This window comes from Eleutherodactylus coqui, chromosome 11 (genome assembly GCF_035609145.1).
Source record: "Eleutherodactylus coqui strain aEleCoq1 chromosome 11, aEleCoq1.hap1, whole genome shotgun sequence".
NCBI classification, from domain to species: domain Eukaryota; kingdom Metazoa; phylum Chordata; class Amphibia; order Anura; family Eleutherodactylidae; genus Eleutherodactylus; species Eleutherodactylus coqui.
Genome location: NC_089847.1, coordinates 101,880,608 through 101,905,381, shown reverse-complemented (window position 1 = coordinate 101,905,381; position 24,774 = coordinate 101,880,608). Strand labels below are relative to the sequence as shown.

The 24,774-nt window shown below is 43.7% G+C and overlaps 1 protein-coding gene across 3 annotated transcripts in view; it reads left to right on the top strand.

Moving 5' to 3' along the window:
• Positions 1–24,774, top strand: part of VWCE (von Willebrand factor C and EGF domains) — a 67,882-nt gene that overhangs the window by 41,663 nt on the left and 1,445 nt on the right. The window contains exons 11-30 of one of the 3 annotated variants that reach the window (XM_066583186.1): positions 1,131–1,250; positions 1,337–1,752; positions 1,823–1,913; positions 2,044–2,126; positions 3,583–3,670; positions 4,271–4,356; positions 4,445–4,562; positions 5,614–5,699; positions 6,448–6,544; positions 7,850–7,932; positions 8,054–8,144; positions 8,224–8,306; positions 10,925–11,015; positions 11,152–11,234; positions 11,378–11,453; positions 12,237–13,091; positions 13,969–14,051; positions 16,388–16,501; positions 18,096–18,219; positions 18,583–18,767. In XM_066583186.1, coding sequence (XP_066439283.1) covers positions 1,131–1,250; positions 1,337–1,752; positions 1,823–1,913; positions 2,044–2,126; positions 3,583–3,670; positions 4,271–4,356; positions 4,445–4,562; positions 5,614–5,699; positions 6,448–6,544; positions 7,850–7,932; positions 8,054–8,144; positions 8,224–8,306; positions 10,925–11,015; positions 11,152–11,234; positions 11,378–11,453; positions 12,237–13,091; positions 13,969–14,051; positions 16,388–16,501; positions 18,096–18,219; positions 18,583–18,674 — 2,960 coding nt within the window. In that variant the 3' untranslated portion in view covers positions 18,675–18,767. Of the gene's footprint in view, positions 1–1,130; positions 1,251–1,336; positions 1,753–1,822; positions 1,914–2,043; positions 2,127–3,582; positions 3,671–4,270; positions 4,357–4,444; positions 4,563–5,613; positions 5,700–6,447; positions 6,545–7,849; positions 7,933–8,053; positions 8,145–8,223; positions 8,307–10,924; positions 11,016–11,151; positions 11,235–11,377; positions 11,454–12,233; positions 13,092–13,968; positions 14,052–16,387; positions 16,502–18,095; positions 18,220–18,582; positions 18,768–24,774 lie in introns of all 3 variants that reach the window. The other 2 variants (XM_066583185.1, XM_066583187.1) reach the window with 2 other exon arrangements.

The following is a 24,774-nucleotide window of genomic DNA, read 5'->3' as shown; positions in this document are numbered from 1 at the left end:
TATGCAACTGACAGTTCCTATGTTAAAAACGCAAACGCAACGCAAAAAAAACGCCAGTGGACAGGAACACATGTTATCTCTATGCCTGTGCAGGAAAAACGCAAAACGCAAAACGCAAAACGCAGGTAAAAAAACGCCAGTGGGTGCTCGCCCTGAGTCTAATAAGGGACCACCCATGTTTACGCCCATGTCTCCCTTATTCAAGTTATCCCCCCTATCTCTTTGCATCCCTGTGGGGTAAGTAAGTGAAGCTTGATTTTCCAGATAATGGAGTTACTTGACTATGCAAGCATCAGCATAATCAACCTTGCCACTTAAGGCTATAATTCTAACTGGCACCATGCCTTCCATTTATAGTGGAAGCCATGATGCTATTTTGTAGCTAGGATATGATGGTTAAAAATGGTCCCCCATAGATCTATATTAGTGATAAGTGAACTTTTGAAAAGCTTGGTGTGGCTGGTTTACTGAACCTTTGCAAAACTTTTTGTTTAATCCAAATTAGTTCGAACTAAACTGGAAGTTCACCAAAGACCCTAAAACTGGCATATAACACTGTCTAAGAGCCATGAACACTCATAGTGTTATACACCAGTGTTCAGGACTAGTGTTGAGTGAACCAAACTAGTAGAGCTCTGTTTTGGGTTGAACTCTGTTCGGCTTCATGCTGAACCAAACTTTTAGCAAAGTTCTCCCCGAAACAGGACTCTACTGGTTTGGTTTACTCAACATTATCTTAAATAGATAATGCATGGAGGAACACTTAAAATATATATCTACTTCCAATGAAGCTCTATTCCTACCTCCGAAGAGCTTGGTGGGATAAAAGGTGAAGCATTTCATAATTCTATATCCTGGCCACGATTTACCGTCTGCCCCTGTGTTAATAATTTTTGGACATGCCAAAATTACTTTGCCATCGCAACTTTAAAAGTGACAGGTCTAATGCTGCCATTAGGAAAATACCTGACCAGGTTCCAAGCAATCTCATTGATCTGAGTATCCACCAGGTGGACAGATGTAAAAGCGTGTCGATATGAAGTCACAGACATGCATGGGTATCTACAACTATGATGGGGCAGATGGATTGAATAAACATGGCATGTGACTATCATATGTTTCTTTCCTAGATGTGAATGAATGCCTGGAGAATACCACCCTTTGCACTTCTGGGAGCTGCATTAATACTCTTGGATCTTATGCCTGCTCCTGTCTGGATGGGTTTCTGTTAATCAATGGTGGTTGTAGAGGTAATACGTTCTACTACAACATTTAACGAGAGCTAGCCTTTCTGTGAAAGTAAATTATGGTAATACTTTGTCTATGTATGCTACAGCAATTACTCTTGAAGTACAGACAGTTGGCTTTCTACAGGCAGTGCGCAACATACCACAGATTAAGCCAACATCCCCACCACCAGTAAGTTCTGGAACACAAGTAATCACTGCCTCCCAGACTACGATGGTCAATATTATATTAGCAGAAGTGTTTACCACAATGTCTACCTCAAAACCACAAGCTGCAACAACAAATCAGGATCCTTTGCCACCACCTCAACATCTCAAAACGGGTCATTCGCCACTAGCTCAAAAGTTCTCAGGGATCTCCCATATGCCATTGAAAGAAAACACAATATTTCCAACTGGCGCCCCTACTACGCTGCACGCAAATCTCCACTGTTGGCACAACAAAGAACTACGACAAACGGGCAGCTCGTGGACGGAGGCAGAATGTATGGATTGTACTTGCCAGGTAGGTGACTCAGTCTGAAGACTTCTTCTCCACTCCATAGGATTAGTATTTCAATAAATGCATGTTGCAGGAAGGTACCGTATCTTGTGAAAGGAGAATATGTAGCCCAAACTGCTCTCACCCGGTCCTGCACCCAGACAGCTGCTGTCCTACATGCGATGGTGAGTAAACACAGATCTTCTCGAATTGTTTAGTAATCAATCTATGTTTTGGAACATCTTTTCTCTTGAGATAATCGCATTACCCTTAATTAAACTTTTTAAGACATGGATTGTTTGTGGCCTTGTATAGGGTGCTTCTTCGAGGGGACGTTGAGGGCAGATGGAGAACTTTTCCCCAAATTACCAGATAACTGCACCATATGCATTTGCTTGGTAAGTTATTGAGACTGAAAGTGTGAGACAAAAATTGTTGATTGTAGGAGAAACTTATACTCATTTAGAGGAATTTTTCCTTCTCATGGACCAAAACTGAGTTTTAGACTAGAATGAATGAAACTATATATATATGAATGTAATGATATAAATAAGTGATTACAGTATTAGAGCGAAAGGATGAGTTTATTGGGAAAAACTGTACAAAGCTTCAAAGGAGGCTCTAGTACCTTGTTCGGCCACCTCTAAGCCTGGATACATGATGAGATATGATCAGGCATTGGGGCATACAGGCTCCATTTGTTATCCTGGGGCACATTTACCCACAGATGTTCAAACTGGGCTTTTAAATTCTACACACACATAGGCTGCCGAAGCTGATATCCCAGCTGCTCCAATAAATGCTCAATCGGCAATAAATCTGTTAACCAGGCAGGCCAAGGAAGTGTGGCAACCTGGTGGAGGCATTCCATGGAAATCCTTGCTGGATGTGAAAAATGTCTGTTGGAAGCCCTGCCATGAGATGTGGCCTCAGAATTTCTGAGGTGTGACCCACTGTTGTATGCGATGGCGCTCTAGATCATCACACCAGCAGTTGGGGTAATCTATTGCTCTTCTGCAAAGGCAAGATTAAAGCGATCATCACAAGATCTCCATACTGCAACACGACCGTTGTTGGCTCCCAAACAGAATCTGGCTATAGATGACATGATTCCAATCCGGAGCAGTCCAGGTCTCTCCTTCACACAACCGTAAATGAAGATGACGGTGTTGGGGTATTAATGGCAGGACATGTAATGGGCGCCATGACACCAAATTTCCTTCGGATAAGCACCTGGAAACGGTCCGGACGGGGACAGGGGTCTGTAATGAAGGACCCACCTCTGTGTGGATGGTAGACAATTAAACTGTTGGATCTACTTGTGCTTGTTGGTGGATCAAATGATCCTCTCTAGTAGTGGTCTGTCTGGGTCTTCCAGGGCCTGTTTTCCAAATGAAATACCCCAAGTTTGATAACCTTTCCTGGTATCCACAAATTCCCTTAATTATTTTGATTGCCCTCTTCTGTACTCGCTCTTGTTCAGTTACAGTATGTCCTTGTTACACACAGCTACCCAAAACTGTATATTCCATGTGCAGCCATTTGTTAAGAGGCAAAACAATGTTCTTCTTGCCTTTTTTGATTAATCCTATGATCTTATTTGCTATGGCAGCAGAGAGTGTAGAGATCTGTGAACTTCATCAGCCTGGAACGTCTTGATGCCTGTATTTAAGGAACGTAAAAAATGCAAAAAAAAAACCATTTGACAAGTGATATGGGTGGGAATTAAGGAGTTAGAAGGTGTTTTCTGACAGTACCAAGTAAAGGTACTATTATAAGGAATGACATATTTATGTTTCATACATGAGATATTTCCATTGTTAATGACATTTTCTTCTGTGGTTATAATTGCAGACTGGAAATATCACCTGTATTCCACCCGTGTGTCCTCCTGTTTCATGCTCTGAACCTTTTATGTCAGATTGCTGTCTGCAGTGCCCAGGTCTGTACCATGCCTATATACCAGTATCACTGCCAGGGTAATATTAAAGCAACCCTCCGGTTCTGGACAAACCAAGATGGCCACACCATTTCTCCAACCACCGGATGCACATTGAGCATTGGCAATACATTGGTAGACACTACACGCTGCTTTGATTGGCCAGTACTGCTCATGTGAATAGCCCTGGCCAATCAGAGCAGCATGTAGTGTCTTAGATCAGCGATGCATCAGCAGTGCAGAGTGTGCAACCCTTGTCAAAAAAGTGGTGCGGCCGTCTTGCTTTGTCCAGAGCTGGAGGGTTGATTTAATAGAGACGTTCATGGAACCTGTTGCAGGGTTCATATACATACAAAAAAGCAAATCTGACCAATCAGAAGCTTATTGTATGGTTTTTTTGACACATGGCGACTTTTGCTCAAGGGTTGTATCTGATGTTGCGCCATTCAGTTAATGGGAACTGAGCAGCAATACTAGACACAACCAGCAAAAGGCCAAGACTGCCACTGTTCCTAGGAAGAGAAGGCAATACACTTGTCTATAGCCAACCCTTACACAGTGATTGCTGCTTTGATTCTTATGCTGAGCATACTTTGATTGTAGATGGGTGCGAATTTCAAGGAAATCTTTATCCTCACGGTGCAAAATTTAGCCGCGATGAAAATGGATGCACATCCTGTGTGTGCCAGGTCTGTATAAACCCTACGCGTTTCCCTATATATTGTGCTTCATTGTAAATATTGCCTCCTGCCATCGATCTCTTCTTTTTACCCTTAGAATGGAGCTGTAGAGTGCTCCTTCCTGCCTTGTCCCAACTTAGAATGCCCTAGAGAGGACTGGGTGCTAGAGACTGGACAGTGCTGCTTCAAATGCCAGGAGCCACCAATAAGCACAGGTATGGGATACTCAATAGAGAGCATGTAGAGTGCAAGCCGCCGTTGACATTGCTATGATCCACCCAATCAACAGTTTATTCCTCCGGCTGTATCTAGTGATAGCTAACAGGAAGCGGTCCGGTTTCCGCTCAACTACTCCAATATAAAACGTTCTACCGACCAGAGGTTCTAATGCAGATATGAAGGCAGCCTAATAAAGAATAACCGCCAGGGTTCAAGTAATCCATGTAATCCTAACATTGTTTTTGCGCCACATGTTGTACTTTATTTAAGTAGTACAATTTGCATAAATATTAAAAATGGCAAAATTGTGGAAAATTTTTAAAATTTTCATGTTTTTCATTTTCCATTTGAAGACTGTCAAATAGGCACATACATGTTGCAATTATTATTTATCAGATATATATTTCCACTTGTTTGCTTTATTTTGGGAGTGAAATTGAAAAATTCTGAGCACTTTAGGGGGCTTACTAATTTACTAATCATTTTAAAAATTCTGAAGTATATTGTTTTTAATTTTCAGTTCCATTTAATTCAGATTTTTTAATGTATATACCTGCTATTGATTGATTAATTAATGTAAAACTTGTTTATATAATAAATTAATGTAAGTGTACATTCACATTCCACTGCAGAAAATCCACATTAAATTCTGCATTACGGATTTTTAAATAGATTTTGACTTGGATCTGCAACAGACTTCGCCCCTATATTTGAAAGGGTGAAATCAGCTGCAGATCTGCATTAAAATCCACACCAAAATCCACCATATGTGAATATACCTTTTAAAAATGTAATGTGTTTCAAGATCATTTTTACAGATCAGCTATAACTAATTAATGTAGGTGATTGTAATAGAAGGCGTCAATGAGGGGTTAACGTGTGTTTTTTTTTACACTGCTCTTGGAGATCGCAGCCTGGCGCTTTACATAATACAAAAGGGACAAACTGCGCATTCGCCGGCCCACAATCTAGCCCTTATTACTTTAAAAAAAATCCATTTTCTATATAGGAATGCTTATTGTTTAAACCATTCCTCTGTATGTATAGGATGTCCTTTCGATGACAATGGAATTGAGATTCCTGTTGGGCAGATCTGGTCGCCCGGAGATCCCTGTTCCATCTGCATTTGCCAGGTAAGTTGAAACGTGATCCTGTGGGCAGCATGGTGGCTCAGTGGTTAGCACTGTTGCATTGCTTGGCCTTGGTTTCCAAAATGACTGATGACTGATCTTCTCACCGTGTTTTGAAGGGTTCCTTTCAAGTACTTTGGTGTCCTCTGACACTCTTTAAAGCAAAGTAATTAAACTGTCAGTATGTTTTTAAATTGGCCTTTGTGTGTCAGAATTAGATACATTAGATTGTGAGTAGAGATGAGCGAGTGTACTCGCTAAGGCAAATTACTCGAGCGAGTATTGCCTTTTGTGAGTACCTGCCCGCCCGTCTCAAAAGATTTGGTTGCTGGCGGGGGTGAACGTTGAGTTGCGGGAGTGAGCAAGGGGGAGCAGGGGGGGGGGAGAGATCTCCCCCCCTCCGTTCCTCCCCGCTCTCCACCGCCGCTCCCAGACCCCCGCCGTCACCCGACTCTTTTAAGACGAGCAAGCAGGTACTCACAAAAGGCAATACTCGCTCAAGTAATTTGCCTTAGCGAGTACGTTCGCTCATCTCTAGTTGTGAGCCCTATTGGGGACAAGGACTGCTGTGAGTGATGGCGGACTCTGTACAACACTGCAGAATATATTAGTGCTACATAAGTCTAGGAAATAAATGGATCAAATTGTTACTGACTGTTGTTTCAGTTTTCTTTTTCTGGGATGATAGGCATAAAATTACCAGAGGCTGCTCCTTACCCCATACAGTTATTTCTATTGTCCTTGGATCTAGGCAGATGGCTCCATCGTGTGCAAGAAGACAGATTGTGTGGAAACTTGCCCTCACCCTATCATGGTACCAGGACAGTGCTGCCCTGACTGTTCAGCAGGTAATCTTTGTGAGAGGGCACAGAGTTTGGGCTTAGGGTTTCTCTTGTCCTCCTTAGGTACCGGAGACTCAGATTGCGGTTTGGGGAACGGCTGCGAGGCTGATTATAGTAGACCAGGCCAAGTTCTTTTAGAGTCACCATTGTGTACTTATCCATGGTTTCAGCAAGAACCCATATCCCAGTTCTGGCCACACCGGTTTGGGTCTGAAAGTAAACTCAGTTGGCAGCGGTAGCATGAAGGCTCCGAGGATACGTCACATAGGGTCCAAGGGCCAACATTGATGCTCAAAAACTTTATTGAACAGAACGCAAACCGAGTAACAGTTCTGAAACCCCCATTATGGAGGGCAGATAAGTCTTAAAACCACTGTCCGCTGTTGGGAAATTTGAGTCAGTAGTCTCTAACCGCTTGTCGGGTGATTTGAATCCAGTTAGCAGGATCAATTATGCTGCTTACCCAGGCAGCGGAATTGTAAGGCCTTGGTAGTTTTGTATATTACCAGTTTTTCATCCAGATTTAAGGAAACAAGGAGGCAACTATTTGTCTGGCGTATTTGGCTCTTGTCAAATCTATGCTTCCCGATTGGGAGTTTATGGCCTTATGGCTGTGACTGCACACCATAGTCTCACACAGGGGTGTAGGCCCAGCTTCTCACACTACTGCGGAGCGGCCTGTCTAACCCCTTCTGTTCGCTTTTCCGCTAAGAGAGCTTATCCTTTTTCCTACCCTCTCTTAAAGTCACACGTATCTCTGCACAAAAAAATATCATAAAACAGAAGGAGACCATACCCCTCTTACACCTTAATGAAAAGGAAAAAAAATATAAAACTCTGCTCCTGTGTTCAAATTCTGTACTCAAAGAGTTATGATGCATATTTATAGGGACTAACAAAAAAAAATGTTCGTGCCCTATAACTCAAAAACATGGTGATTAGAGATGAGCGAGTATACTCGCTAAGGCACATTACTCGAGCGAGTAGTGCCTTATCCGAGTATCTCCCCGCTCGTCTCTAAAGATTCGGGGGCCGGCGCGGGTGACAGGTGAGTTGCGGGGGGGAGAGAGGGAGAGATCTCCCCTCTGTTCCTCCCCACTCTCCCCCGCCGGCCCCCGAATCTTTAGAGATGAGCGGGGAAATACCCGGCTAAGGCACTACTCGCTCGAGTAATGTGCCTTAGCGAGTATACTCACTCATCTTTAATGGTGATATGTTGAGCCTGGATCTCCTTTTTGCCTTACTACAATGTGCAAAATAATGCTACAAAATATGTCTTTCTAAAAGTTTTTTCTGCTTCATTTGTTAAAGGTTGTTCTTACGGAAGAAAGACATATAGGAATAATGAGAGCTTCCCTTCATATTCAGATCCCTGCCTTACTTGTATTTGTTTGGTAAGACGCATTGGAACGCTAGTAATAATACATGATAAAAGTGGATGAAAGTACTGTATGTACCAGAATGCAGAATCCTAGGCTAGTGTGAAGTTAACAGATACTTACCTTATCCTTACAGGTAGGTACTGTTGCTTGCTCGCCAGTTGAATGTGCACCCAACTGCACTTACCCTTTCCATGATGAAGGAGAATGTTGCCCTGTTTGTCGAGGTAAGAATGTTTTTGTTTTACACCTTCTCCATCTTACTAGTTTTTGGCCCATGACATAAACCTATTCCCTTTTCTGCAGATTGCACATATGATGGAAGAAAAGTGTTAAACAGGCAAACTTTCTCGCTGGAAAGTGAACCTTGCACTCAGTGCACCTGTCAGGTGAGTTGTCTTAATTCTGTGAGATGCTCATAAGTCAATCAAACTATGTTCCTGTTCCAATCCATCCAGTAGGAAAATAATAAGTGCTTATGCCAATAAATGCAATGGAAGTAATATAAGTTGGTATACTAATGAACCCAATATAATTAAAGGGGTTGTCCCGCGGCAGCAAGTGGGGTTATACACTTCTGTATGGCCATATTAATGCACTTTGTAATATACATCGTGCATTAAATATGAGCCATACAGAAGTTATTCACTTACCTGCTCCGTTGCTAGCGTCCTCGTCTCCATGGTTCCGTCTAAATTCGCTGGCAGCTTGCTTTTTTAGACGCGCTTGCGCAGTCCGTTCTTCTCCTTTCAGCACGAGCCGCTTCAGTGTGCTCCCGGCTACAGCTCTTCTGCGCATGCGCAGACGAGCTGTCACTGCTCGGGAGCGCGCTGGAGCGGCCATTCTGTACCATCCTCTGCTAGAGGAAGGTGCAGAGCTGCCCAGCTGTCCGGAGAAGCCGCCCAGCTGTCCCGCCGTCCTGGTAAGTGATGGGCCGGGGGGGCTGCCGCTGCGCCGGGGGGGGGGGCTGTCGCTGCGATGGGGGGGCTGCCGCTGCGATGGGGGGGGCTGTCGCTGCGATGGGGGGGGCTGTCGCTGCGATGGGGGGGCTGCCGCTGCGATGGGGGGGCTGCCGCTGTGATGGGGGGGCTGCCGCTGTGCCGGGGGGGGGGGGGGGGGGCTAGCGCCGGTTACCTGCTGCCTGGCGGTGGGTGACTGGTCGGCCGTGTTCACTCCAGGGGTCCGGTCGGAGGCTGCGGGGCGTCTGGTTGTCAGGGAGACACAGCTGGTAGCGTCTCGGGAGCGCGCACGTCTGGCTGCAGCAAGCGAAGGGAAAAGAGCCGGCGGCCATCTTGGGAAAATTTTTATAAGTTGCTGAAACGCTGGAACGGTAAGTACAAACCAGCTAGAAAAGTCATTTACAGGGGGGCTTAGTAATGTGTGCTTAATTAGGGGGACTGGGCAATAAAAAAAATCCACTCCTGCCTCGAGACATCTCCTTTAACATAGGTAGGTATGCCAAGTCATCAAACATAAGTAGAATACATGAATATACCACACATAAAGAAAACATACAATGACCACTTTATTAGACACCTGTTCTTTCACGATTGGAGTGTCCCTAAATGTAAATTAAAACGGGAGGGGTAGTGTCTCTCCTCTTGGAGAGCACCTAGAAGGTGAGTGAGGAGACTTATAAGGCCATGCATGCTCCTCTGATGCAGAGGTATTGTCCATCTTCCTTATTTGCCTCACTCACCTTCTAGGTGCTCTCCTCAAGGTAAGACAATACCCCTCCCGTCTATCCTGATAGGCTTTTCTCTAGCCAAGCCAAGATCCTACTGTAAGCTGATGAGGTGCAAACACCCCGAAACAGCTGTCTGTGTATGGGTTCTTGCTTGGTTTTCAATTCCCAATCTTTAAGACATTGATTTGCAGGAATGCCGTCATCCAATAGGTGACGCTGCAGAGCTTTGCTCCATCTTCCTTATTTGCTTCGGATTGGTTCTTAATAGAGATGAGCGAATATACTCATTTCGAATAATTACTCGATCGAGCACCGCAATTTTCGAGTACTTCCGTACTTAGGTGAAAAGATTCGGGGGGCGCCGGGGGGGGGCGGGGGGAGGCGTGGCGGAGCGGGGATAGCAGTGGGGAACAGGGGGGAGCCCTCTCCCTCTCCCCCCTCACTCCCCGCTGCAACCCCCCCACTGACCCACGGCGCCCTCCGAATCTTTTCACCTGAGTACGGAAGTACTTGGAAATCGCGGCGCTTGGGCGAAAAAGGGGCGTGGCCAAGTAGGTTCGCTCATCTCTAGTTCTTAAGCGTGCAGCTCAACCAATCAGAGCCAGCGCTCCATGAACCGATCACACCCATTCAATGAATGGCTGTGATTGGTTCAATGAGTGCTGGCTCTGACTGGCTGAGCCGCATGCTCAAGAACCAATTAGAGGCAGAGCTTCCTAGAGGTGGGGGTTCTCAAATTCCTAATTAGGAAGCTCTGCAGGAGAACTTCAAGCAATTGCCATGGAGCTTCAGGGGAGACACGCAGGGATATCACAGCGTCTGAGAGGTGATATATAGAGATGAGCGAGCATACTTGTTAAGAACAATGACTCCATCGAGCATTGTCCTTAGCGAGTATCTTCCCGCTCGGAAGAAAAGGTTTGGCTGCTGGCGCGGGTGACAAGTGAGTTGCGGCCATGAGCAGGGAGGAGCGGGGGGAGAGAGGGAGAGAGAGAGATCTCCCCTCTGTTCCTCCCCGCTCTTCCCCGCCGCTCCCCACCCGCCGGGCAGATACTCGCTAAAGGCAATGCTCGATCGAGTAATTGTCATTAGTGAGTACGCTCGCTCATCTCTAATGATATATTCATTTTTTAATTTTTTTTTGAAAAATAGGGCTAATTTTCAGGGTAGGGCTTATATTCCAAAACCCCCAATGAAAATCCTTGCACGTGATTTTCTTGTGGTGACATTGTATCACCCCGTGTGGAATTGGCCTGAAGTGTACATAAACACACAATTATTTTGCTAAAACTTCTTTATTTTCCTTTTTTGTATTACAAGGATGGTGAAGTACAATGTGAAGTCATCTCCTGTTCCGTTTCTTGCTCCCATCCATATACTTTTCCTGGAGAATGCTGTGCAACCTGTGAAGGTACAGATTCTAAATGCCATCAATTTATAGTTCTGCTCATATATACTATGATGTATTTTTGTGTAGCCTCTCTTAGCTGGTTTATATCACTACATACATTACCTTCCGGCTGTAAACTTTCCCTGTCTAATATCAGAGTGCGCCTTTGAAGAACACGTGCTGGAGAATGGAGGTTCTTACATACTGAAGGCTGATCCATGTGTTGTATGTCATTGCTTTGTAAGTATTTACCATTTTCCATCTATTGTCATGACCGTTTCCCCCTGTCACCCAAAATCCATTTAGTCTTAGCCGCCAACAAATCATACACTGCACATTTCTAATTAGGATGTAGTGATTGTTATACAGGATCTATTCTCTAGGCTGGAAATGTTCACTGTGAAGAGAGGGAAGGTTCTTGTACCCCATGTGAGCAGAAGACTCCGGAGTGTCTGAATGGTATGTCTACTATAACAAAAACTGGATGTAAGGGCTCACTCACATGGGTGCATGTAGGCTTCATATTACGAACGTATTTTGAGCCCCCATAGCCTATAATGGGCGTGCTACTCACCAAAATAAGATATTTTGTGCTTTTTTCACGCATGTTGTACACGCATTAGATGTGGGTCAGGAAGGGTATTGTTTCTCCTTAGGAAGGACACCTACAAGGTAGGAGGAGACTTATAAGGCCATTGATGCTCCTCTGGAAAATATGTAAATGGGAAGATGGAACCATACTTCTGCAGCTCCACCTATTGGAAGGCAGCATTCCTGCAAGTCCATGTCAAACTTTTTAAACAAGCCTTGTAACAATGACTGTTCCTAGGGAGAAACAATACCCTTCCTGACCCACATCTATAGGCTTCTCGTCAGCCAAGCAAGAAACCTGCTGCACACTGATGAGGAGCAATTCCTGTGAAACAGCTGTCTGTGTATGGTTATTCCGGCTTTGGCTCACAATGCCCAGTCATTGTTACGAGGCTTTTTTAAAAGTCTGGCATTGACTTGCAGGAATGCTGCCTTCCAATAGGTGGTGTTGTAGAGGTATTGTTCTATCTTCCCATTTACACACATGAGAAAAACGCAGGTCTGAGTGGCCCAATGTAATTCAATGGGCTTTTAGGACTGTATATTATGTGTGTAAGAAATACATGCGTAATACACAGCCCATATTCCCACATGTGAGTGAGCCCTAAGGCTTTAAACATTTTATGATCATGCATTTTTCTTTCCTAGAAGTCCCAGGCACATTTCACACTAAACAGCTACAACATGCTCAGCAAGATGCAATAATTCCAAAAGCCAACGCTCCAATGAAACTACTGGGTGATACTGACTCACCCCTACCTAGCCGACTGTCTTTAAATTTAAAGCTGCTCTCAAGTAGGAACTCTATGTCTGCATTAACTTCTTCAGCTCCACCCAGTGTTGTTTCTCCAACCGAAGCCCCAAGTCACTTCTCATTTTCCAATACAAAGCAGACGGAGAAGGATAAAACTTCTCCAAACCTCCAATCGATGTCTGCTTTACAATCTGAACTAAAAACTGATGTCGTGCCTGCTATAAGAGTTGTTCCAGTATCAGATGGTAACAACCTGAAGACTGATTATGTGCCCCTTTCTACCTCAGCTGTAGTTCCTACTCAGCCTGTTGCTTTATCAGGTACTACCAGTAGATCTCTATCATCAACAAGTTACTCTACCTCAATGCACCATGATCAAGTTGCCTCTTACTCTAGTCTGTCTCCTGATGGTCCATCTCAAGGATCTTCTGAATCATCTTTTTTACCATCACCTTCCACTAGCTCCTTCAAACAATTAGCACAGGTTTCCAAATCTCCACCCACCCTCACAAAGTCCTATGGAACTTTAGTCAGGGAAGAAACCTTCCATGGCTCTTCCCATGGTCTTGGTAGGTCATCAAATTTGGCAGATAACACTAATGTGGCTGCAGTTACTCCAAAACCTCCAGGTGGCACAGTCTTTCCATCAAGTCATTCTGGTCATCTTCAACACTGGACATATAACACAAGGTTTTCGCTCACAGATTTGGAAGAAACCAAACTAACATTTTACGAAACTAAACAACATGGAGGTAAAACTTATAGCAGAATGTTACATTTGTTAGCAGTTCATGAAATAATGTTGTCAAAAGCTTTGATGTCCTGTATCTCTAATGTCACAAGTATTGTATAAGTCCCGTAGTAAAAAATATGTAAGTGCACATGTAGCCCCCTTATGGTCCTCTAGAGACTTACTCATCGAAAATGTTGAAAGAACCACCGCTTGATAATCCCTAGTATAAATCCAATTGTTAACCCTTTCCAATCCACTGTCTGACGTCTAAAGACATTCTGATTGAAGGCTGTACAGCTCCGATGTCAGAAGATGTCCGGCCGGGTATTCTTACTGTATATTACTGGCTGCTTTGTTGTCGAGGGGCCTCTCCAGCATGTCCCATACCGCAGTACTAGCTCTAGCCAGCAGATGGCACCATTGTATAATGGCAGAAAGAGAAAGCTCCCTAGGAAACCCAAAATCCAAAATTGTATTGCAAAGGGTTAAAAAGATACTGCATTTACTTTACACATTTCGACCTTATATTTTTACTTGTAGCTATAATTACCCTGTTTCCCTGAACATAAGACATACCCTGAAAATAAGACATAGCATGATTTTCCAGAATTTTCGAGGATGCAAAATGATTTTTCAGGCTTTTTGAGGATGCTTGAAATATAAGCCCTACTCCAAAATTAAGCCCTGCTAATAGTTAATTAAAAAAGTCAATTTAAATCGTGTCCAGGCAGCTATACATGTAAAAAAGTTAAACCTTTTTGAACAAAAATTAATATAAGACACGGTCTTATTTTTGGGGAAACACGGTAAATGTACAGTGTATCAACAATATTGGTAGCATGATAACTGGAAATTCTGAATGTATAAGACATAAATGTTTTCATTCCTTTCTTCAGATTGCCCTCTAAATGGCCAAATATTCACCAATGGCTCTATCTACGTTGTTGACTTGGACTACTGCCTGCACTGTGAATGTCTGGTAAAACTCACCCTATAAGGAGGCAATCATTCATAGTTGTAGAGATAAATGTTCCTGGCCTGCAATGCAAAATCAGTCACCGCTCCCCAAACTTACCTATGATGTGTCATTAGTAATACTATTGACTTCCTAACTGTCTGAGAGATCTATGGGCCAAGGAAGATGTATATTTACTTAGTGGGAGGAAAATGGAACATTTGGCAGCTTATAGATGTATTCTTCCACTTGACTTGTGTTGTTGTATTCCTATGCTATTTGCATAGCTTGGCTGTAGAGAACAATAGGCTACGCAAATACTCTAAGGGCTCATGTCCACGGGCAAAATAAGCATTAAAATCCGCAGCGGATTTTAACTCTTCACCTGCCCGCGGATCCGCACCCCATAGGGATGCATTGACCACCCGCGGGGTAGATAAATACCCGCGGATGGTCAATAAAAGAGATTTTTAAAAAAATGGAGCATGAAAAAATCTGGACCATGCTCCATTTTCATGCGGGTCTCCCGCGGGCTTCTATTGAAGCCTATGGAAGCCGTCCGGATCCGCGGGAGACAAAAATCGGGATTTACTCACCCGCTCCGTTTCTTCTCTTCTCCGCGGCGCCATCTTCTCTCCGTCGCGGCCGGATCTTTTTTCTTCGGGACGGCGCATGCGCGGGGCACGTCACCGACGTCATCATGCGCATCCGCCGAGCCGAAGAAAGAAGATCCGGCCGCGACGCAGAGAAGATGACGCCGCAGCGAAGAGAAGAAACGGAGCGGATGGGAGGTGAGTTTATTCTCATTTATTGCTATTTTCAGCGCTCATGTCCGCGGGGCAGGAGGGACCCGCTACGGATTCTCCATGTAGAATCCGTAGTGGGCCTGATTTTCCCCGTGGACATGAGGCCTAATGCACTGTTGAATATTTGTTTAGCCAAGACTACATCTGTATAGACTGGCAAAATTCTGGCTTATTGAGGGGGAAGTCCCAAACGAATATATGTTATGGGTAGAAATTTTCTAGAGGGGTTGTCCACTTTTTGTGAGAAGAGTCACTCAAACATCAGATGATCATGGGGTATATCACTGCTTAGACCTTCAGTGATACATTGTAACCTATGTAGGACCTAACAGCAAGTGTTCAATTCTACTTCAGCACCACAAAGGGGAAAGAAATTAGGCATTACACAGTTCCCATTGAATACAATGAACTGTCCATCTAATGCATGCATATGCTAAGTCCTTGAGACTGATAAACCCTCTTTGCATCTGTTCTCCGCATTTGCTAAAAGAAGGCGATCCTCATTAGATGAAACCCTCCTCATTTAACTTAGAATTCATTAATATCACATTTGAACCTAGGTTTCCTAACCAGACACTTTCTATAAGCACCTAGTCATGATCGTTATTGAAAATTGTGACAGCTATAACATTAACGTGATGATTACATACAACAAAAGCTATTTTCATATTGTTTTCTTGTTCATTAGTGCTGAGCAAACTTTTGAAAAGTTCGGCTCCGTCAAGTTCGCTGAACTTCTGCAAAAAGTTTGATTTCGTCTGAATTAGTTTGAACTGAACCAGAAGTTCACCAAAACCCCTAAAACTGGTGTACAACACTGTCCATGAGCCATAAAAGCCCTGTATAATGTTCCGGGGGTGTTTACAAGGCTTTTCTAGCTCTTAGACAGTGTTTTACACCAGTGTTCAGGACTAATGTTGATTGAACCGAACCAGTAGAACTCTGTTTTAGGTTAAAATGTGCTAAAATTGGTTTGGGTTTGTGCAGAATGAACTTTTAGCAAAGTTCGACACAAAGCAGGGTTCTACTGGTTCAGTTCGCTCAACACTACTGTCCAGCAGTGGTTCTGTCCTGGATTTCTATCTTCTATGCAGAAAAGTGCATAGGGATGGAAACAAGGACAGAATATTAGGGTTATATAGGTAAGATGGAGACCTCTTTGGTTTCCATTCCACATGGTTTCCATCCCTAGGACGGTGCTTTTCTATCCAACTTTAAAGACTGACAGGGGTAGAAAAGAGGTCCCAGTCTCAGCTCTTGAACCCTAATATTCCTTCCTAATTGTGGTTTCTGTGGCTATGCGGTATTCTGCATGGAAAATGAAAACCTGGGACAAAAACAGCACTGGCCAGAAAATCATAAAGATCTTAAGATGCCAGAGGAATGACTAAGCTAAATCATTTACATTTCTATTGTACTTGTTTGTGTTTTCATTGGCTGTCAGTTCTTCATAACCGCAATTGTACTTATTGTTGCAAATCATAGTTTAATTCTTTGGACTACTGGTAAGATTTATGGCTATTGTTAAGATGCAGTTCTCTTTTTTCCTTTCAGAAAGAGGAAATTTATTGTAATGCACCCACATACTTGTCCAATGGGCTGTGCTGTCAGGGCTGTGATAGCTTCCCAGTGGATTCTTGCTCTAAAGAAACAAACCAGGCAAACCAGGTACGTTACCGCTCATTTAGGTTATGGCATGTTGACAATGAGAGGTGTGGTGATTTCAGTTTTAACCATATAAACTATGCAAATATTTGAGCTTCAAAAGAAAGAAAGGTTTGTTGCATTTCTTTGTAGTAGATTGCCATCTGTATAAAAAGTTATCCTGGCATATAATTACACTCTTTGCCAATGAACATTAAACACCTAGAAGATATCATTTGGCTGCAAAACTTGGCATGCAGTTACATCTCAGGCAGATATTCAAATGATTATAATTGTGGGGTGATTAGATGAACGGTCTTGTCACCTGAGGCCCTAAAGGTGGCTCCACCCTTGGACTATAAAAGACTCTCAGAGGCTACTAGTGTGTAGTGGACCTCTTATTCCGCTTGTGTAGAGCTGGTTGACCATTAGACTCCTCTACAGAGTAATTGAAGAGGTGTCACCCAGTTAACAGAGTTTGAGAGGGGATGCTGGATGGTCATATCAACAGATTGCCTGCCATCTAGGCTGTTCTGACCAGATTGTTAGGAGACGTTGAGACCAGTGGATGAGTGAGGACACATACACAAATCAACTAGGCTTAGGATGTCCTCGATAGACCACCAGCAGAGAGGATTGTTTGATCATCCGACAAGCATGAGCAGCTCTAACTGTTTAGATTGCACCATCATTACAGGCTCCTGTGTCTGTTGGAACTATTTCCAGGTGCTTGGCTGAAGGACATTTGGTCTGACAGTGCCCATTATGTGTACTGCCATCACATCTTGCATCCAAGCTAGAGGTATCCCAACAGGATACTAGAGCCTCCATGCCTGCCGATCACATCTTGCAGTCAAGCTAGAGGTGGTACAACAGGGTACTAGAGCCTCCCTGCCCACCCATATCACATCTTACATCCAAGCTAGGGGAGATACAACTTGGTACTAGAGTCTCCATGCTCCCTAAATTCCTTCTTGTATCCAAGCTAGAAACAGTACAACAGGGTACTAGAGCCTCCATGCCTGCCGTATCACATCTTGTATACAAGCTAGACTTTGGTACAACAGGGTACTAGAGCCTCTGTGCCCGCTCGTATCACATCTTGTATCCAAGCTAGAGGAGATGCAACTGGATACTAGAGCTTTCATGACCCCCGTATCCCATCTTGTATCCAAGCTAAGTAGACATAAAATGTATAAAAACCCCAGCGCTCCAGGAAGCGCATCATAAATAAGCCGGTAATAACTTATTTCACAGGGGGGGTCTTAAGTAAGAATGCCCCCAATCCTGGTAGCCGATGGTAAACAATAGTGCTCCTAGTGGTGGAGTAAATATCCAAAGGTATTTTATTACAACACTATCCACCACAAGACACTTCTACTGAATGCGGGCACAGAGTCGAAGACTGTTTTTATCAGCTGACTGGGGCTTCCAGAGGCAAGGAAAAGGAATAGCAGATGCCGGCAACACAATTAGTTGGGAGGATGGGGTCAGTCTAGTCCTCCTAGCATGTGTCTCCCATAGCACCCACATGATCTTCCTCCTGATTTAATAGGTTGTTTTGGGTATATCATGTATATGTCTCTGACTAGCTTTACATGTGTGCTTTCTTCTGCAGATTCAGACAGAACGAGGGGGAGGATTTGAGTTCTGTAAATGTCAAGGAGTAACACTTCAATGTCGTTCCTGCTCCTACAAACATGGATGTAACAGGGAAATAACCTCGCAAAGTTCAGAGTCAGGTAAGTGCTCACATTATTAGCAAAATAATTGGCACATTTTAAGGATTTTAACATTAAGTGCAATATGCTGTGAGATAATGTGAGGAGACAGTATACTCTTTGAGTGGGAGTAGGCATTTGGCATAGAATTGTTAACAAGATGTCCTAAGAGCAATAACAAAACAACTTTTTTAAGTTTGGACATCATAGTCACAACGATCATCCAAGTTGTATTAGTATAATGGCTCAACCATATTTGTGGCAAATACTATAATTTTGGAATTCATGTTGGTTTGAATAGAGGAGCCAATGCTCCGTTATTACCATGTTATTATTGTTTTGTGGGTAGCTCATACTTGCAATAGTTCACAATTTTAACTTTAGTTTCAGATCAAAACCCTACAAACCAGATGAACTGGATTCCATTAGTTATTTTCAACAAACCTAAAATTGTGGATGAGAATTTGAGGCCTTAAGAACTTCACACTTCAAAGATCCGGGATTTAATATACCAGAACTGTTATTATCTTCTGATGTCAGCTTCTCCTAGGTTCTTCATCATTCTAAAGGTGAGATCTTCCAAAAGATTAGAATGCGTAAGTGAAATTAAGGTCTTCTGCATTTTCCAACCTACGGTTCATTATTATGTAGATACTTATGGTACTGGTGCATCTTGTCTCCACCAGAAATATGGGTGGAGACATGGGTTGGTAGTCCTGAGTTAGAGGGAAGCTTAGGTGATGGCCAGAGCTGGGGATAGGCTGGCGCTAACACACCTCCCCACATGCACCGTCTATTCCCCTTGCGCAGGTCACACATCTCCCAGCTGTAACTGTGTTCGCTGGGGTCACTGCTGCTCTGTGCGGAGACACTGACAGGGGAGGACAGAGTATGCAGCTGCTGGCGAGAGAGACACAGGGGTGGATGGAGTATGCAGCCTCAGCTCCCGCATCTCCCATTGTGACATGGCCCCGCCAGCTCACACATGTGCCCTCTCAGCCGGTACGGAGAAGCTGCGGAGCCAACGGTGGTTAAATGCAGTGAGCGGCGCGATAGAAGGGAGGAGAGTGACAGCGGGGACCGCCTGCAGCTGCCGCAGGAGGAACGATAGCAGAGGAGAGGTATGAGCGCTGTGTCGGGAGGAAGCAAGCGGAGATGGAAGATCGCCGGGGACATGTGTAAGCTGCCAGGGCCATGTCACAGGGGGATGCGGGCGCTGAGGGGGATGTTAACAGGGCGTTAACAAGGTGTTTCCTGTCACTCTGCAGGTCTCCACCCATATTTCTGGTGGAGACAAGATGCGCCAGTACCGATACTTATATTTATAACTACTAGATTGACCCGATGTTCGCTACGCTAATATAAAATGTTTGGGAAAATGGTTGTTGTGAATTTCTAAATCTGTTTGGTTAGGTGATCATTCAGAGTCTAGAGGTGAAAAAGCCTACAGGCGTCTGTCTGTCTCTCTGTCTGTCTATCTCTCTCTCTGTCTGATTTTTTTCTGGATCTGTCTATATCTGTCTGTCTCTCTCTGTCTGTGAGTCTCTGTCTATCTCTCTGTATCTGTATCTCTGTATCTGTCTTCACTCTCTAGTAAGAGAATAGAACTGAAAAACTGGTTTGGTAAGAACTTTTCCTGCTCCTGCCCTGGCTGACCCACACCCCACAGGTAAACAGGATCTCATTATTAACCCTTTTGGGATCCACCAACTGCTTGTATGTTTTAAACACCAGCTGAACTGACGAAGGAGTTATCCCCGAAACGCGTTTTCATAAGCTGATCACGTACTTTATTAAATAAAAGGAAAAGTTTCCCAAACCTTTGGTCACTTCCTATTTACTTTAACCTGGAGTGTTGCGCCTTCTCCACTGGCAGTTTTTTAGTTCTATTCTCTTACTCTATCATGCCCACCCAGGTGGTGCGTCATCTGGTCAGGCAGCACCTCCACTATTGGAGTTACCACTTCACTCTCTTCACCACTTTTACAGTATCATGTTTCACAACAAACACAACTCTACGGGTTTTGCTCAACCCCTCTTTTTCCTCCTCGTTCACTCTCTAGTGGTCTAGTTAACTATCTATCTCATATCTCTCTCTCTTTCATATGTGTCTCATATCTATCTATCCAGCTATCTATCTCATATCTATCTATCTATCTATCTATCTATCTATCTATCTATCCCATATCTATCTATCTATCTATCTATCTATCTATCTATCTATCTATCTATCTATCTATCTCATATCTATCTATCTATCTATCTCATATCTATCTATCTATCTATCTATCTCATATCTATCTATCTATCTATCTATCTATCTATCTATCTATCTATCTATCTATCTATCTCATATCTATCTATCTATCTATCTATCTCATATCTATCTATCTATCTATCTCATATCTATCTATCTATCTATCTATCTATCTATCTATCTCATATCTATCTATCTATCTCATATCTATCTATCTATCTATCTATCTATCTATCTATCTATCTATCTATCTATCTCATATCTATCTATCTATCTATCTCCTATCTATCTATCTATCTATCTATCTATTTCCTATCTATCTATCTATCTATCTATCTCCTATCTATCTATCTATCTAACTATCTATCTATCTATCTATCTATTTCCTATCTATCTATCTATCTATCTATCTATCTATTTCCTATCTATCTATCTATCTATCTATCTATCTATCTATCTATCTATCTATTTCCTATCTATCTATCTATCTATCTATCTATTTCCTATCTATCTATCTATCTATTTCCTATCTATCTATCTATCTATCTATCTATTTCCTATCTATCTATCTATCTATCTATCTATCTATCTATCTATCTATCTATCTATCTATCTCCGCAAGTGCCCATCACAGTGATAAAGCACATCGCATAAATACAGAAACAGAAAAAACATCCTGACACATAATATTTGGCTAGTAAAATTGTATTTTAGCTTTGTCAACTGTTGCTTAAAAAAAAGGCATAGTAAAAAGAAAGACTTCAAGTCCAGAGACCAAATGCAACAGAAAAAGATAAACAAAAAGAAAACCCACAACATCCCCCCTCTCCCAACTCCCAGCGCGACTCCCAAAAGGATAAATGTAGTTTATCTCACAGCCAGACACCCCACTAAAGAGAGAGGTCAAGCGGGTGTCCCTAAACCTATTTTCCCCTTAATATCTAGTCCGGTGCTCCCGTTGCTGTTGCAGGATAACTCACCCAACCAACCCAGATCTTATCAAATTTCCCCGAACATCCCCAGGCCAAATATGTTAGCTTGTACATTGGGATTACAGAATTTACCACCTGGACCCTTGCATTCCTGGTCGGCCTCCAAGGGTGTTTCCAGTTTAGTAAAATTACCTTTTTGGCAAAAGTATAGCAACTTATATAACATGCAAGTTTCTGAAGCCACCGGTAGGTCTCCAACAAGCCCAAAGAGGCACACTCCAGGATGTATGACCCTCGGGGCCCCCAAGTGCGCTTCCATGAATGTGAGGATGTCCCTCCAATAGACTTGCAGGACGGCATACTCCCAAAACACATGCATAACAGTCCCATCAGAAATCAGACATTGTGGGCGTATCATTGAAGGGAGCAGACCCATAACACGCAACCTATAGTGTACGCTGTGCAAGAAGTTGAGCTGGATGAACCTGTCCCTAGCGCTAATCAAAAGGAGGACCAGAACCTTTTAGTATTTCTCCATCTTACCCCAAAAGCAGATCAGGGATATCGGTAACCCATTTCTGCGTAGCCTTCGCACTCAGCAGGGTAAGATTTTGCATTAAATGGGCACAGAAACTAGACAATGGTTTACCAAGATTACACATCTGCACCAAGCCCTCCAGCAATGTCAGAGACAGTGATATGGATAGGACCCCAAATTGGGCCCTGACTACATCCCATAGCTGGTAATATCTAAAATAGGAATGCTTAGGCAGTCATGGGTTATCTGCAGCTGCAGGAAGGTGCAGAACGTACCCTCACTGACTATATCAGATAAGGCATTGACATCCTGAAGTCCCCAAAAAGTAGACTCCGGGAAACATCGCAAGTGCGGAAGATTAGTTTATTCCACAAGGGGTTACGTGGTGACCATGTGGTTTTCTCCTCAGTGAACAGCTGTAAGGTCCGGTGCCAGATATCGAGTGTTACCAGCATGGGGACAGGCAAGGGGACAATAGAAGATGAGGGGCCAGTCAACAGCAGCCCCTTCAGGCTCAGGGCAGAGCCTACCATTATGCACTCCAGGCCCACCACTGGATTATAATCTGGTGAAGACAGCCACCACAAATTGGTCAGCCAAATAATAGTAATAGAAGTGTTGTAAGGCTAATCCTCCCCAGTTCACCGGAAGGCTCAGAGTCTCCAATCTAATCCTGGGTGAGGTGCCTCTCCACAAAATATGCACTACAACCACACGAAGCCTGGTAAAAAACTTTTTTGGGATTAACATAGGAAAGTTATGCAAGACATACCAAAATTTTGACAATAGCGTCATCTTTAGCAAGTTTATTCTGCCCACTAGAATAAGTGGAAGAGAGGCCCAGCGCACTGCCATTTCCTCAGCCCAGTTCAGGAGGGGGACTAGATTAAAGTCGTAAAAACTAAAGGCCTCCACTGACACCTTTATGCCCAAAAAAGTTGTCCGAGCTGTCCAACTCACCAGGGCAGGCAGAGGAAGCCCATCTGCTACAGGATCCATTGCCAGCAAGTGGGTTTTGTCCCAATGAACCCTAATGCCAGAGTACAGGTCAAATGCGTCAGATATGGCAAGTGCAGAGTCAAGAGAAGACTCCGGGTCCTGGAGAAAAAGAAGGGTGTCATCAGCTATGCGTTCTTCATAATTAATTTAAACACCTTTTAGTGTCGGCAATGCTCGGACCCGGATCGCAGGAGGCTCTATAGCAAAGGTGAACAAGGCCGGGGACAGAGGGCAGCCCTGCCTCATACCCCTACCCAGGGGAAACTGGACAGTAACATGAATATTGGTTTTAATATTGGTCACCGGGGAGTCGTACAGGATCTCAACCCACTTAACTATTTCTCTGTATCTATCTATCTATCTATCTATCTATCTATCTGTGGAGTAGAAGCCATCACAACAGGGGTCGATATGTGCCGACAGTACAGTATTTACAGCCCATCCACTCCCAGCTGTTTTCTGGCCCAGAAGTTAGACAGAGGCTTCCCGGGCAGGTTGGGTGGTTCAGCATCTGAAGAGCAGGCCCACAGCCGAGGAGACAGTGGGGTAGAGAAAGACCTTGCCACAGGGCTCTACCATCTTCTCCCACCATCAAGGGTAGCTCGGGATCTGACCACGTTACTGCTAGGGGAGATCACAAGGATAGTAACTGGAGGTTACCTGTAGTCCAATTGTCACTCGTGATGCCACCGTTCCTTCTTCATGGATGGATGTTGTAGATGAATAAAGTAGTCCAACACCCTAAGAGTATATTTTGGAACAAAACCGGCATTGGTCGATCTTGTCCATTTAATTAAACCTTTTAAAGTCAATAATAGTTGCTAAACAGTTGTAAAAATCACAGCTTACAAGTATGATATCTCGGTGGAGCTCACAGGGCATTTGTACAATCCACAGTCCAGGTTATCTGCAAGTTCTTTACCCCCGGTACTCACTTTCTCTCTCTCTACTGGCAAATACTCACACTTCTCCTCTTTTTGCTATGAAGCAGTTTTCTGCTCTCAGCACTCAGAAGTACTGAGGACTCCTTGGTTGAATGGATCCAGGCTGAGCATCAGGAAGTCACTCAACCTCCTCCATGCTCCACACACAGACCGATCCCTCTGGTGTCTGTGCATCTCACTCACTGACTTAACTGTCTGACTGTTTAGACAAGACTACTCTAGACTAGACTCTCCCTCATTGCATTCTGCAAACACATATACACAACACCATCACATGACCACAAATGATACATTTTCCAGACAAAACAGAACATACCTGACATTAACTCTTTCAGTCCTGCAATCATCCAATATACATAAATCAAATGTACTCCACAAACAAGATACTGACAAGACATTGACACGAAATAGACAGAACTTTCTGGAGAGAACCCACTAACTCTAGGCCACTACAGAGGGAGGATGTATGTGTGTCTGAGTGTCGCTTCCTTCATAGCAGCGCTTTAGCCAGCAGGGACATTCATAGTCTCATGACGGTGAGGGAGAGAGACACTGCTAGACTATGAACATTGCTTAGTAACGCTTATACATCCCCGTCTACTCCTGGCTGTGCTCTGGCCCGGAGGTTAGACAGGGGCTTCCCAGACACTCCGTACACTGGGTATGTGTGTCTGTGTGGGTGTTGCTTCTTTCATAGCAGTGCTTCAGCCAGCAGTGCTGTTCATAGTCTTGCGATGGTGAGGGAGAGAGACACTGCAAGACTGTGAATGTTGCTTAGCAATGCTTGAATCTCCAAAATGGCACTCACCGCTATAGTTTAACATGGGAACTTTGAGGTGGCCCAAAGGGTCACTCAATGTACCGACCTCAAATCGGTACAGGATTTTATGGTGGTGGTGAGGATCT